The sequence below is a fragment of the Lygodium microphyllum genome, chromosome 8 (assembly GCF_053477565.2).
Source record: "Lygodium microphyllum isolate KBCC chromosome 8, Lygodium_microphyllum_v1.1.10, whole genome shotgun sequence".
In the NCBI taxonomy this organism is placed as follows: domain Eukaryota; kingdom Viridiplantae; phylum Streptophyta; class Polypodiopsida; order Schizaeales; family Lygodiaceae; genus Lygodium; species Lygodium microphyllum.
The window spans coordinates 65,090,486-65,105,410 of NC_141142.1; the positions used below are offsets into that span (position 1 = coordinate 65,090,486).

General features: G+C 40.7%; 1 protein-coding gene across 2 annotated transcripts in view; it reads left to right on the forward strand.

The window, feature by feature from the left end:
* Positions 1–2,348: 2,348 nt before the first annotated feature.
* Positions 2,349–14,925, forward strand: part of LOC148032396 (transcription factor MYB114-like) — a 69,958-nt gene continuing 57,381 nt past the window's right edge. Inside the window, exons 1-3 of one of the 2 annotated variants that reach the window (XM_087684088.1) lie at positions 2,349–2,581; positions 2,944–3,073; positions 4,291–4,637. In XM_087684088.1, the coding sequence (XP_087540214.1) occupies positions 2,425–2,581; positions 2,944–3,073; positions 4,291–4,432 (429 nt within the window). In that variant the 5' untranslated portion in view covers positions 2,349–2,424 and the 3' untranslated portion in view covers positions 4,433–4,637. Of the gene's footprint in view, positions 2,582–2,943; positions 3,074–4,290; positions 4,638–14,925 lie in introns of those variants that run through there. The other variant, XM_087684086.1, reaches the window with a different exon arrangement.

Below are 14,925 nucleotides of genomic sequence, written 5' to 3' on the forward strand. Positions count from 1 at the left end.
TAGTTCATGCAAGGTGGATGTTTTTCCTAGAGCGCTTTATGAAAACCCTAAAAGATTTTGTAAGGCAAAATGCACGGCCCGAGGGAAGCATGGCTGAGCGTTGGTTAGTACAATCATCCCTTGTACAAATCTTTGAATATCTTACTAAAGTGGACCCCTCTTTACCACAACTATGGAAAGATGATGAAGATTTGATGATAACCTCTATAATACCTCAAGAAAAAGGAAGGACCAAAATACTAATGAAAGAGGAACTTCGTAAGTTAAATGTATTTTGTGTGCTTAATAGCAAATTAATGAGCAAATGGGTGACACTATATAAAGAAGCAAGGGCAAGAAGAGTAAGTGAAAGGCAAGCATTTCGTACTAGACATGGACATAATGTCCCATATCGAGAACATTTAAGTGCGTTTCCACGTCATATTGATATAGATTGGCTACATGAAGAAATGGAGAAGATGGAAAAAGAGGAGGTGATGGATATATCTCAAGAGGAGTGGGAATACGCACGAGGTTGCTTATCAAAGGTGAGACATACTTATAATTAAATTATCTTTAGTTATATATGATATAATAATTTCACATGTTTTATCTTTAACTAAATCATTAATATGATCTCAACAATGTACTACTAGTGCACACTGTTCAATGCTATTTGGTGTGAAGGCAAACATTTCGAACTCAATGTATAGATGATAAGAGAAATACCGAGGATTGTGGTATCCTTGCAAACTTCCAGAATACCAATGGCACCATGGAAGGTTATTGTGGCTTGATCCAGGATATTTTGAAGCTTGACTTTAGGCGATTTTTTATATATGTACTAGATGTGAAGTGGTTTAAAGAAGTAGTATCAATAGGTGAGCATTGCACAATTAGACGTCATCTAAGTGGTTTTGTAGTGATTGACTCTACAAAATTTCACCAAGGCAAGAATGACACATTCGTACTACCTCAACAATGCGAGCTGGTATATTAGAAGCTATTTATTTTCATATATATTACTTCTTGATACATTCTCAAAATACAATAAATATCTAAGTTGCTTACTTTTTATTTTTTAAATGTAGGTTGTGTATCACCCAATGGTAAACAATAATCGATGGTGGCACGTCATCCCCATATCTAATCGTTCAAAACCAATATATGGCAATGCTACCAACATAGAGATAGTTGATGACAATCCAACAATCAATGATGATGCACATGATGATGCCATGATCGATGATATACATGATGCAGTGCAAGATGATCCCCGCGAGGATGTTCAAGGAAGCACAGAAGAGAATAACAATATGGTTGCAGATGATGATAAAGAAATTGAGCATAGCAATACATCTAACAGTGGGATAGACTTATTTATTTCATTGCCTATTGGTAACATAGACCTAGAGGTAGATAGTCTAGCAAGGGCCGATCTCATTGAAGATGAGATTGATCATTCATTGTAGCATATATAATTAGCTTTGAATGATTGGATGTATATTTGTAATACTTAGAAAGAAGTAAAGTTGGTAATGTATTCACAAAAATACTAGCTGTTAAGATGTTTGGCCATATTTAGGAACTTTATGAGAAATGAAAAATATGTGTGTTTATTTTTGCATTTATAAGCGCATTTAAAAACGTGGGTATATAGATGCGTTCTATATACTAGTGCGAATAGACGCGCTGATAAACGCGCCCGCTATTTCACATGTACAATGCGCGTCTATAGGGCCTTTCTATTGTAGTGGGTAAGTGGCTAATTTTAAAGAAACCTAGTGAAGAAGGTTAATGTAAAAACAACCTTATTTTGTATGTAGAAAGTATGGCCGTAGCATAATTCATTTAGAATACTAAAGATATTGTATCCATTCAGCTCAACTTGTTTTTATATGTAAAAAGTATGGTAGCATAAAGCATTTGAAACACTAAGGATATTGTATGCCATTTAGCTAAAAAATGGATGTACGATTACTCTAAAAGTGACTATATCATGGAGTTTATCCCTACGTCTAGAGCAAGGGTTGAATTTATAGAGTTTATCCTTGTAGAGGTAGACTTATTCACTTTCCTAATGAGCACATTTTAATAATAGGAAGATTTAGAGTAGTTTCAACATCTTCATGAAGGTATCAACTTTTAGGAAGATTAGGTTGCCCTTCAAATTCTAGATTTGATGGCTAGCGTACTTGTAATGTAAGTCTATGTAAAAACTTTTGGAAAACTAAGTAAGTCAAGACTCAAGGAAAATACCATTATTGGATTACATTATCAATATTTAGGGGAGGAATAATACGTGTCATGATTGGTTATTATATCTTAAGATGCTGATATATAATTTCTCACTTTGGAGATCTGATGACTGCTGCAAGATTATCAGGCTTTGGTTTTGCTCTTCTTTAGAGTATCTATACTAACCTCATAATCACAATCATAACTATGGCAGAGGATAATTTGGTGGGATCATCAGTGTTGTATGTCCGGGGGCTGTGGTCGCCTGATGAGGACGAGAGGCTGCGAAAAGCCGTGGAGCAAGAGCTGCCCAGCAGCGCTGGCCACAGATACTGCTCTTGGTCTGCTATCGCTCGTAAAGCTGGTAAGATATTCATGCTCGCATACACACATATATAATGATTCTGAACGACTCTGATAAATTACATCCTCATGTCGATCCTCAACTGCACTTGCTCTAATACTTGTATCTTGATTTGCTTGATCACTAGTATTCATATCTAACTGCAGCTGCCAATTTGCCAGCTATCTTTTAGTACATTAATTTAAAGTATGCTCAGTTTTCTCGTTGATTCGCATTTGTTCCAGGGTGGTCCAATTTAATATTCTGATAGTGATCAGTTCTCTGTTTGTTTCTGTGATCTCGCTTGTATATAAATTAGATTAGTATGTGGTATCTGGTTCATTGTAATGGGCTGCTATAACTAATCTTAATATATTGATTAGGGTTGCAGCGCTGTGGTAAGAGCTGCAGGCGGCGTTGGGTGAACCATCTTCAGCCGGGCATCAAGCGCGGCAAGTTCTCCCATGACGAGATGTTACTCGTCTGTCGCCTCCATCAGATGTATGGAAACAGGTATAGACGAGAGAGAGAGAGAGAGAGAGAGAGAGACGTGTGTGTGGGGTAAATAATGTCCTCGCAATGTCTGCAAGTTAAACTTACCAAAGCTTGCAAGTTGCTCGACATGAAAAACGTTGGTATCTGTCTGTGTCGGACATGCGCTCAGATCACTAGAAACGATACGTCGAAAGGACGTATACTGTACTGGCATGATGAAAGCTGTCAACTCCTATATCAAGTCAGATTCATGTTTATCTGTCCTTAGCACAATTAGATTTTATCACTAGAAACGATACGTCGAAAGGACGTATACTACTGTCATGATGAAAGCTGTCAACTCCTATATTAAGTAAGATTCATGTTTATGTGTCCTTAGTACAATTAGATTTTATCTGTCCTTAGTACAATTAGTAGAGTTGTGTCGCCCGTCAAATTCAGGCTGAATTGGCAGCATCATGCGCGTGCGAGAGAGAGAGAGAGAGAGAGAGAGAGAGAGAGAGAGAGGAAAAGAGATAGACTTTCATGTATTTGACTAGCTACTTGCAATCAGAACTCAAGCATATTAGGACCAAGCTAACGCATAGAAATTATTAATACTCTGAAGTGTGAGCTAGATCCACAACAATAGACAATTACAATCAACAAGATGGCATGATCATGATTCATGAAATGTTTATATAATGTGTACGTATAGATTACAAGTTTAAAATAAATATATGTTGTAATATAAGAATTTTTTATAAGCTTGGGACACTTAGTCAAATATTTGGATTGGTCATAACTTAAACACTATAACTCCAAATTGAGAGCTTTATAGCTCAATAGATTCTATTTTTCAAGTGCTTTCTAATGATAGATTGCATCATATGGTTTTGAAAAACTTATGGGCATGTTATTCGAGTGTCATCTTTTTAATATTCAAAAAATGAGAATTGGGAGATTTTCAAACTCACTAATATTGTGTTATAAAAACACTTGTACAAAGATTTTCACACTGTTTTTATAATTTACTAGTAAAAAGCTTTTAGATGACACCTATATTTGGAGGGGGGGAGGGAAAGATCCATAAAATTTAGGAGTTTTCAAAATTTTAGAAGGTTTTTAAATTTTATGAGCCGTGGATTGGTCTAAAAGTGCTAGTTTTAAAGAATAGAAATGATATTTTAAAACAGTAAGTTGTATTTTGATAATGCTTACTAAATTTGATTTTTTCTATTCTTGACTGTTTTTAGCCTTAAAAGTAACGCTATAGAGAAGAGACAAATATCAAGATACTTGTTACCCAAGCTTCCAAGTGTCTCACCGGTTGGCACACATCATGACACGCTATTGGACATCCACCTTGTGCTGCTTCACTTTTTCTTTTTGCACTAGCTCTCCTCTCTCTCCTATAGAGAGACCTTATTTTTTTACACTCTATATTATCTTCTTGAATGTTAACTATTGTGTAATAGAGCTAAATATATCCTTAAGTTGGTTCTATCCATCTCCCTCATCATCCTCCACTCCTCCATTATCAAACACCACCACACTTTCTCTTCTTTCATTGTTGTTTTATAGGGCAACAAACCTATAAAATCATTACACTGTATCCTTTTTAAGCTTTTTTTCCATTTGAAAAACAAGAAGAAAGCCATATCAATATATGGGTATTTATCAAGATTAAGAAAGATTGAATTTTCCTCTTTCTACTCTCATCTTATATAAAAATCAGTTGTCAATGATTTGCTTGCAAAAAGGATATCATTAAGAATACCAAGATAAATTTGAAGAGAAATGACTACAATATCTTATTCATAAGGCTCTTAATGGAAATTTGGATGTTAGTCAACTGAAATGACATCACAAAAAAATGAGAAGAGTCTCATTTATTCTTTAATGTTGTTTTGATCTCATCACTTTTTCTCATGTAAATTTGGTGGTAGTGTGACCTTAAGTTTATCTTTGTAAAATACTTTGCTCTCCTTAGCTCATCCAATAAATTATATAATTGAAAGATGGGATACTTATTCTTTATTGTGATCTTATTGAGGTTCCTATAATCAATGCATATCTTAACATAACTATCTTTCTTCTTGACCGACAAGACCAATGAGGTGTAGGGTGAGCTAGGTTCAATGGATCCTATCTCTAATGGCTCCTTGATTTACTTGGGAACTTTCTCACACTCACACTTAGACAACTTGTATGGTGGCTTATTTATTAGTTTTGAGCCTAAATCTATGGGGTAATAAACTGCTCTCTTAAGAGATAAAGTTATAGGCATTTAGAATAAGTCTTTGGACTGCTTAATAAGAGCCTTCAATGCAGAATTACTAATTCATTCACTGGATTCATCTTATACCTCTTTATTAGGTGTACTATAAATATTTTAAAGCACTTTTCAAATTCCTTCTTGAGTTGTTTTGTAGTGATAAGTTGAAAACCAGATTTGTTGTGGATTTCCTACAAATAGATGAGCTCTCCCTCACTAAACAAACTCCATATAAAACTGTGAGAAATCCATAGTATCTCACCCAATGTTATCAACATCACACACTAACACCACATGTATGGGGCCCATTTCCAAAGCAATGAGGTTCATCTATGTATCATAGTTTTCAACCAAATGTATGGAAAATTGTGACTATTGAGAAACACAGATCCTTAAGCATGGTTTAGCTATGGAGGGTGAAAGTCAGTGACAAGAGACATGATGATTGAGACTAGACACATTGACTATTACTCAAGTGAATCAGATTTCAAGATAGATTAGCTTGGACTCATAAACACAATCTTGAGTAGAGAGAGACAAGGTTGAAAGTACAAAGTACTGCAATAGCATTGCATTCAAATGATTGTCAAGTACATTCTTTTATAGTTGTAGGATGGTGCCACTTTCCTCCAATGTGCCTATGGGATAAAGGCAACTCTTCCTAAATTGACCTACATGTTCCTTGCCTAGCTGTTCTATACAAAGATGTGTTGGGGGTAAAGGCGCCTCCGCCGTGCCGCCCCGTGTATTACTACACTGACAGTACCCGCCACTGCACACTGCAGGTGGCGAGCGCCCGTCACGTCACTTTATTCTTTATTCTTTTAGTGACAGTTTGAATAAAGGAAGGCTCGGTCACACATTGTGACTGTTGGAGTTCCCATTTCTTGTCTCTCTTTTCTTGCTCTTGCTCTCCTGCTATAGCTCGCGTGCAAGCTTCGATCCTTCTCACCTTTCAAGTGGTATCAGAGCTTGGCATTCTCTTGTTCGAGCTCGACTTAATGCTTCCCGACCTTCGCATCGACTCACTTTACGCATTGGGTCTCCATCTCGGCAGCCATATCCAATCTCCCCAAGCTCCTGTCACTCCCCGGCTTCCCGAGCACCTTCCCAACCTATTGAGGCACCTTCAAGGCATTGATACTGAGGTATTTGATCATTCTTTCAGGGTTTTATTTCAGTTTATAGGTTGCAAACAACAAGGGCAGCCATGGCTTCAAACTCTTGAAGCTTATTCCCCTCATATTGTGCCTTACATCTATCAAGGCTCAAAGAGGCTTGTCATAGGCCTTTGATAGGCCCTTCTTGAGCCCCCCATTACCCCCTTTTCAGCCCATGTGGAGCAGCAGCAAGTTCAGCACCAACAGGGCAGATTGCATCATTTTTTTCCAAGCTGTGAGCACTCATCTACTTCAGCTCCACACTTGGCCATTGCTTCTTGCTCTCTACCTTGATCAAGAGGGCTATAGACTTCATGTTTGATGTCATTCAAGCTTTGGGCATTGGTCTTGATCATTCAGGGCTGATTTCTTCAGATTTGGAACTGTCATAAACTGTCATAGCATGCTGAAAATAGGGTAGCACCATTGGCATTAGCATTTGTTGCTTATACTCCATTCCGGTTGTGCTATTTGATGTTCGTATGCGGTCTACATGATGCCTAGTGCCTTGGGAATGTATGCATATGATTATGTCATGATTTTGGCTTGAAATATTGGTTGATTTGGGACTGTTATTTACTGTTATACAGTGCTGAAAACAGGGCAGCCACACTTGGCATTGGCATTTGATGCTTATACTCTACTCCGGTTACCTTATTTGATGCCCGTATGCGGTCTACTTCCTACCCGGATGTATTGGGGATGTATGCATTTGGTTTGACCATGATTTTGGCTTGAATTCGGGGCTAAAATCTACTGTTTAGAATAGTAAATACATGCTGGAATAACAGAGGGCTGAAGGTACTTTACAGGCTTTGGCACTTACCTACCGATATCGGATGTATGCTTTGAGCCTTGGCATGATGTCTCTGACATTTGGGGATGGCTTGGAGCATATGTATGAGATTATGGGATGCTTTTGAGCTTCGCATTAGCTCCGTCTTTACTGGCATTTGCACCGACTTGGCATGCTCGTGGACCGCCTATGCCTCATGTCTCTGCTTGACAGTTAGGCTTTTGCATTACATGCTTTGGTTCGTGACATATGCTATTTGGTTCGTGTATGCCATACTGACATTTGGAGCTTGGATTTGGATGTATTTGAGCATTCCCAGCTTACTTGATCACTGATCTTGGTTGCTATTTGGATGTCATTGAGTTGACCGAGAGCTTCTTTGGGCTTATGTATTGCTTCATGGTTAATACGACCGGTGCTTCATGTATGTCATGCTCTCTTGGATGCGCTTGATGCATTGATAGGGTCACTTATCACTGGTGCTTTCTCTTGGGTTATTTGAGCTTCTGAGCTTGCTTTGTACGCCTTTTGTGCCAGTGGGAGCATTTTACATGCTTGCTTGACCTTTGACAGTTGCATGCTATTGGAGCACTTACATGTATTTGGAGCAGTTTATGTCTTGAGCAGCTACATACGCATTGAGACTTTGGGATCATACTCTGAACTTTATGGATATGCATTGATGTACTCTTGGTTCACAGGATGATTATGAGCTAAGTCTCATATTTGGATCTCTCTTTGAGCAGACACCTATTTGTGTCAGGTTTTGGTAGTTACAGGAACACTTTGCCTAGAGTGTCTGGGGGTGTGCCTTTTACTAGCAGATGTTATTTTGACATGCTTCGGTGTTGAGCTCATGTTCTTTTCACTGTCATTGGCCTTTCTTATGTCCGTTTCATACCAGCTTTGGACCTAGCATTTTTTGCTTGACATTGGATCCTATTTTGGGACAGTTTGCTCTTTAGACTGCATACCTGTAATTTATTACAGCAAGCAATTATTGGTGGACTGAGGTGTACTTTTCATACTGAAATATCCTGATTTGGTGTACTGCACCTAGTACTAAGTGGGCAGCAACTTTTGGCACACTTTGCTCGCTCTTTGGACCCCGTTTTAGTCATTTTTGGACAGTTTCTGCAATAAAATAGCAAGTAGTTTTTAGACTGTTTGGGCATTTCTAGCCTGCATAATGGCGTCATCTTCGCATGATAGTACCATCTTTAACATTACAAAGTTGGATGGTACCAACTACTCTTACTGGAAGAGTCAAATTTGACAAGTCTTGGTGCAGAAATCTCAGATTAAGCCACTTTGGTTGAGTGGGGAGCAGCCTGAAACTATGGACAATGACGACTAGCTTGAACTTGATGAGCTATGTAAGTCCACGATTGTATTGTCTCTCACTGAACATGTACATTATAATGTATTTGAGGAAGCACAGAGTGCATGGGATCTATGGAATAAGATAAAAAATCTTTATGATAAGAAATGTCCGACAAGTCAGATGTACTGGTTGAAGCAGCTTATGGATCTGTGCATGAAGGATAATGCGACTATGTCTGCTCACTTAAGCCAGTTCCATGCTATACTGAAGAACCTGACTTCACAGGATATCACCTTTGGAGAGGAAGTAACTCCTCTTTTCTTGCTTGGGACTTTGAATGAGTCATGGGATGTATTCCGCACTGCCCTATGTGCCTCTAGTGCTACTCTAAAATTGGCAGATATTGAGAGTGCTCTTCTTCAGGAAAATGTGAATCGCAAAAACTTGGATATCTCTCGTGATAGTCATGCTTTGACAGTTAGAGGCAGGAATGACAGGTATGACCGTGGTAATGGCGAGGCCGTGACTCGCAGAAGGGTCGGTCTAAATCTCGTGGTGGCAAGTCGCGTAGTAAGTCGCGTGGGCGCAATGCAAATGTCACTTGTCATCATTGTGGGAAAAAGGGCCATATTATACCACAGTGTCATGAGTTGCGCAATGAGAAGCGCAAGGATAAGGGGAAAGATAAAGTGCAGGAGAAGTTCTCTGATCGCAGCATAGTACCTACGAAATCCAGCGTCAAGATTGAGGAAATTAATGTCACGCAGACTGAGGAGTCCGATGGTGGTGATGAGTTTATACTTGTAGCTAGTTCTTCTGATGCTTCACACTTGACTGAGACACCTAGTATGTATGCACAGCGCTGGTTATTGGATTCAGGTGCGTCCTTCCATGTGACGCCTTACTGTGAGTGGTTTCACTCTTACCGTCCTGTATCTGGATCAGTCAGACTTGGAGATGACAGGTCTCTTGATATTGTGGGCTGTGGAGATATTCAGTTGCAGATTTCCACTGGCAGTTCCTTTTTGCTAAGGGATATAGGTCATGTACCTACGCTTACGCGCAGTCTTATGTCTGCAGGACAGTTGGATGATGTAGAGTTTCATGTCTGTTTTGGAGATTCTGCCTGAAAGATCACTAAAGGCAGACTTGTGCTTGCTAGAGGCGCCAAGGCTGGCAGCCTCTATCCTCTTGTTGTATCTGGGTCTTTTGTAGACCGTGTTTTGACAGTGGGCTCTATCCCACATGTATCACTTTCGCATGCCTGTTTGGGGCATATGTCTTTAAAGGGAATGAAAATGTTATCTGGTTTGCAGTATCTTTCGCCTTTGGATTATGCATGTTTTGACTCGTGTGATCATTGTCTTTATGGTAAGCAGAATAGGTCTACGTATAAGAAATCGGGTAGGCCATGTATAAGTGAGCCCTTGGCATTGGTGCATTCCGATGTTTATGGGCCTATGCCTTGCATGTCTATGGGTGGCGCGAAGTACTTCGTTACCTTCATTGATGATTTTTCTAGGAAAGTGTGGGCTTATTCCATAAAGCAGAAGTCCGATGTCTTGGCAGTTTTTCAGATATGGCTTGCTCTTGTTGAGAACCAGACTGGGTATAGGCTGAAATGCCTTAGGACTGACAATGGGGGAGAATATGTCTCACGTGCTTTTGAGCAATTTTGTGATGACAGGGGTATTAAGCGTCAGTTGACCGCCCCTTACACCCCACCCCAGAATGGTTTGACTGAGCGCATGAACAGGACTATTCAGGAGCGTGTGCGCTCTATGCTTAGCCATGCAGGCCTACCCCAGAGTTTTTGGGCTGAGGCAGTTAGTACGGCAGTGCATGTCATAAACCGATCGCCTTCTAGTGGATTGGATTTCCAGGTTGCAGAGGAAGTTTGGGCTGGTAAGCCACCCTCTTATGCGCATCTCCGTGTCTTTGGATGTGAGGCATTCTACCATGTGCCCAAGGACAAGATGAGTAAATTGGATCCAAAGAGCATTAAATGCATATTCCTTGGCTATGGTGAGTCAGGAGAGATGGGCTATCGCCTATGGGATCTGCAAGCGCGGAAAATAGTACGCAGCCATGATGTCGTCTTCCATGAAGACAAGATGCACAGGCAGCCTGAGAAGGTGGTTGAGATCCGCAGAGTGATCTTTCAGGAGGAGCCTAGAGCTCCAGCACAGCCAGTAGTACAGCCTGCAGCAGTTCCTCCACAGGGCCAGGGTGTTAGACAGGCAGCAGAGCCTACGGTGAGACGGTCTGCTAGAGAGACATCCACCTGACAGATTTCAGCCCTCTATGTATTATGTTTTGGTTACAGATGCAGGAGAGCCTTTCACTTATGATGAGGCTATGCGCAAGGGTGACAGTCACTCCTGGGAGAGGGCTATGCAGTCTGAGATCGACTCCTTGCATAAGAATGAGACTTGGGATTCGGTTGGCTTACCTAAGGGCAAGAAGGCTTTACCATGCAAGTGGGTGTACAAGCTGAAAAGTATCCCTGGACACCCCAAGCCGGCATACAAGGCTAGATTGGTAGCAAAGGGTTTTAAGCAGGAACATGGTGTGGACTTTGATGAGGTATTCTCTCATGTGGTTAAGATGACCACCCTGCGCTTAGTCTTGGCTTTGGTTGCACAGCTTGACTTAGATCTATATCAGATGGATGTCAAGACGGCTTTTCTACATGGGGACTTGCATGATGAGATCTATATGGATCAGCCTAAGGGCTTTGCAGAACCTAGCAGGGAGCACCTAGTGTGCAAGTTGAAGAAGAGCTTGTATGGCTTGAAGCAGGCACCTAGGGAATGGTATCATAAGTTTGATGCCTTTATGCAGTCACAGGGCTATAGCACGAGTGCTATGGATCCGTGTCTTTACACGAAGAAAGTCCGTGATGGCAGTTTGCTTATCTTGGTACTCTATGTTGATGATATGCTGATAGTAGGGAAAGCTCATGATGAGCTAGATGCTCTTAAATCTCAGCTGAAGAAGAGCTTTGAGATGAAGGATTTGGGACAGGCCTCATATATACTTGGGATGCGCATTAAGCGCGATAGGCATCAGGGGCTTTTGTATCTCTCACAGCAGGAGTACATTCATAAAGTCCTTGAGCGCTTCCGCATGCAGGACGTAAAGCCTATTGGCTGTCCATTACCTTCTTATGTGAAGGTATCACAGGCCGAATGTCCGTAGACAGATGAGCAGAGGGCCGAGTGTTGAGATATCGAGCTCCACTCGTGATACGCCAGGGTGACCGTTGAGTACTTATGTCACCGACTTGTCAGTTGCAGACGCGGTTGGTACACCGCCGATGAATAATAGCTACATGATAGCTATCCTTATCTACTCTAGTTCGTGGCTCAGTTAGTATGCCACCTTAGTTAGTTGAGTTTGGTTTGAGACCCATACATAGGGTTCTTCTATTTCTTTGTACTAGAGTTCTTTTGGCTTACACAATTAAGAAGAGGAAAACTGTTTTCAGCCTCCACCCTTGTGTGTATTCCCCCATTGTGCAAGCAAGAAAGCTACAAGTGAGACTCCTTCCTTCTCTCCCACAATCTTGACATGGTATCAGAGCCTTGTTCGTGGTAAGGAGCTCAAGAAAGCAAGCCAAGCTCGCGGTGTTCTGGTAAGAGGAGTAGTGTTGCTTTCATTTTCTGTTTTGGGAGCAGATCTCTGCAGGTAGCACAGCCGGAAATTGCAGGAGTGCATTGTCTCAGGTTGAGACGCTCTTCGTGCTGAAGCAAGAGACCCTGTTTTGTTGATTTGAGGCCATTTTGGGGCCTGTTTTGGAGGCGGAAGTTTTCTGCACGCACTCAGAAAAAAGCCCAATTTTATGCTGTGCAGCCATTGTTCTACAGGTCGGTGAAAAGTTACTGTAGAAATTGCATCGTATGCTTATGTGCAGAGACATTGGGAGTTACAGAATCATCCTTGGTTCCTGTTTATGCAAAATCGTCACTAGGAAGTGACTGTGTGGTCAAATATCACTTTCGCCAGTTTTGCAGATTTGCCCTTGTGAGGCTGAAGCTGTGTTCTTTGCAGTGACAGAACTTTTTGCAGTATTCTGTAATGGCATCTGATTCTCTCTCACAGATTGTCACTGAAAAGCTTGACAAGAACAACTTCCAAGCATGGAAGTTTAGAATGACGAATTTCCTTATGGGAAAAGGATATTGGGAGTTTGTTGCAGGAAATGAAGAAGAACCAGTTCTTCCTGATGTTCCCAATCAACAGCAGATGGAGGCATTCAAAGCATGGCATGAGAGAGCCAAGAAAGTTATGTACTGGCTATCTATTAGTATTTCAGACTCTATGATTGTGCATATTCAGGATGCAAGTACGCCAAAGGAGGCATGGGATACTTTGTCAAAAATATATAGCACAAATACGCAAGCCAGGAAAATGCAGCTCAAGCAAGAGTTGCATAATGTGCAAAGAGAAAATATGAGCATCAATGACTACCACATGAAGGTGAAGAAGATTGCAGATGCACTTGCTTCCATTGGGTCGCCAGTGGAAGATGATGATTTAGTTTCCGTGACCTTGAATGGTCTAGGAAAGGATTATGCACAGTTTCGAACATCCATTTCCGTTCGTGAAAGATTTCCTGACTTTGAGGAGTTGATTGCTCTTCTAATTTCTGAGGAGCAAAGAAATGGTGGTGCATCTTCTTCAGGAGGAACTTCAAAAGAAGCTGTCTTCTACTCAAACGCTGGAAGAGGTAGAGGCAGAGGTAGAGGAGGCCGATTTGGAGGCCGTGGTAGAAATCAGAATATGCAGCAAACTCAAGAAAACCAGTCCTATGGAGGAGGACGTGGTAACTCTAGAGGCAGGGGGAGCCAAAGAGGTCGTGGTGGATGGCAAAGAGGTCAAAATGCAAACAGTAATGTTGAATGCTACTATTGTGGTAAAATGGGTCATATGGCTAAAGACTGCTACAAAAAGCAGAATGACATCATGAATGAAAAACTGCAACAAGGAAATTATGCATCTTCTAGTAGACAGGGTGATGACAGAAATGAGCATCTGTTTATGGTGCAGCACATGAACAATTCTGTGACAAGTGCAGAAGAAAGCAACGATGTATGGTATGTTGACTCAGGTGCGTCAAACCACATGACAGGTCATGCAGAATGGATGGAGGATGCAAGGAAAATGGAAAAACCAGGATTTGTGGAGACTGGTGATGATACTGCACATCCTATTGTGCAGATTGGAAAAATACCTTTGTCTATGCAGGATGGGAAAAAGAAATACCTCTCCGATGTATTTCATGTTCCGAATATCACCAAGAATCTGGTTTCTGTTGGTCAAATGGTTGAGCAGGGCTTGCAGGTCAGATTTAATCCTCATGGATGCTTTGTTGAGGATATGAAAAATAAAGGTCGCTTGATAGCAAAAGGAAAGAAGAAGGGCAGAATGTTTACATTGGATGCAGACATGTCTGAATTGAGTGCAGCAATGTTTGCACATGGGACCGGTGTAGTTGCAGATATTGATATCTGGCATAAACGCATTGGTCATGTTAATGTACAGCGACTTAAATCAATGCAGGCCCAAAATATTGTTGCAGGATTGCCAAAATTCAAGGTTGCAGAAATACATAAGGTATGTGAAGCCTGTCAATTTGGAAAACAGGCAAGGAAACCATTTTCTAGACATGTTCAAGAGAGTGAGAAGCCATTGGAATTAATCCACTCTGATGTGTGGACTACTAAAGCTGCATCTCTTGGAGGCTGTCATTATTTTGTCACTTTTATTGATGACTATAGCAGAAAAGTTTGGGTGTATTTTATGAAAAAGAAAAGTGAAGTTTTTGGGCATTTCAAAACCCTTAAAGCTATGGCTGAAAAAGAAACAGGTCTGCAAATAAAATGCCTAAGGTCAGATGGAGGGGGAGAGTACCTCTCAAATGAGTTTGCAAAGTTCTTGCAGGAGCATGGCATAAAGCAGCAATATTCATGCAGTTATACCTCACAACAAAATGGAATTGCAGAAAGGAAAAACAGGCATATTGGAGAGGTATCTCGTGCCATGCTCAATGAAAAAGACTTGCCAGATTTTTATTGGGCTGAAGCAGTTGCTACAGCAGTCTACATAATGAATAGGACTCCCACTGCAGCAATACATGGAATGACTCCAGAGGAGAGGTATACTGGTAGGAAACCAGATATTTCTCATTTGAAAATTTTTGGTTGCATTGCCTATGTACATGTGCTAGATGAGCTGAGATCCAAGTTGGATCCAAAAGCTGAGAAGTGCATCTTTATTGGTTACTCTCTACAGCAAAAAGGGTATAGATGCTATAACCCTTCTACTCGT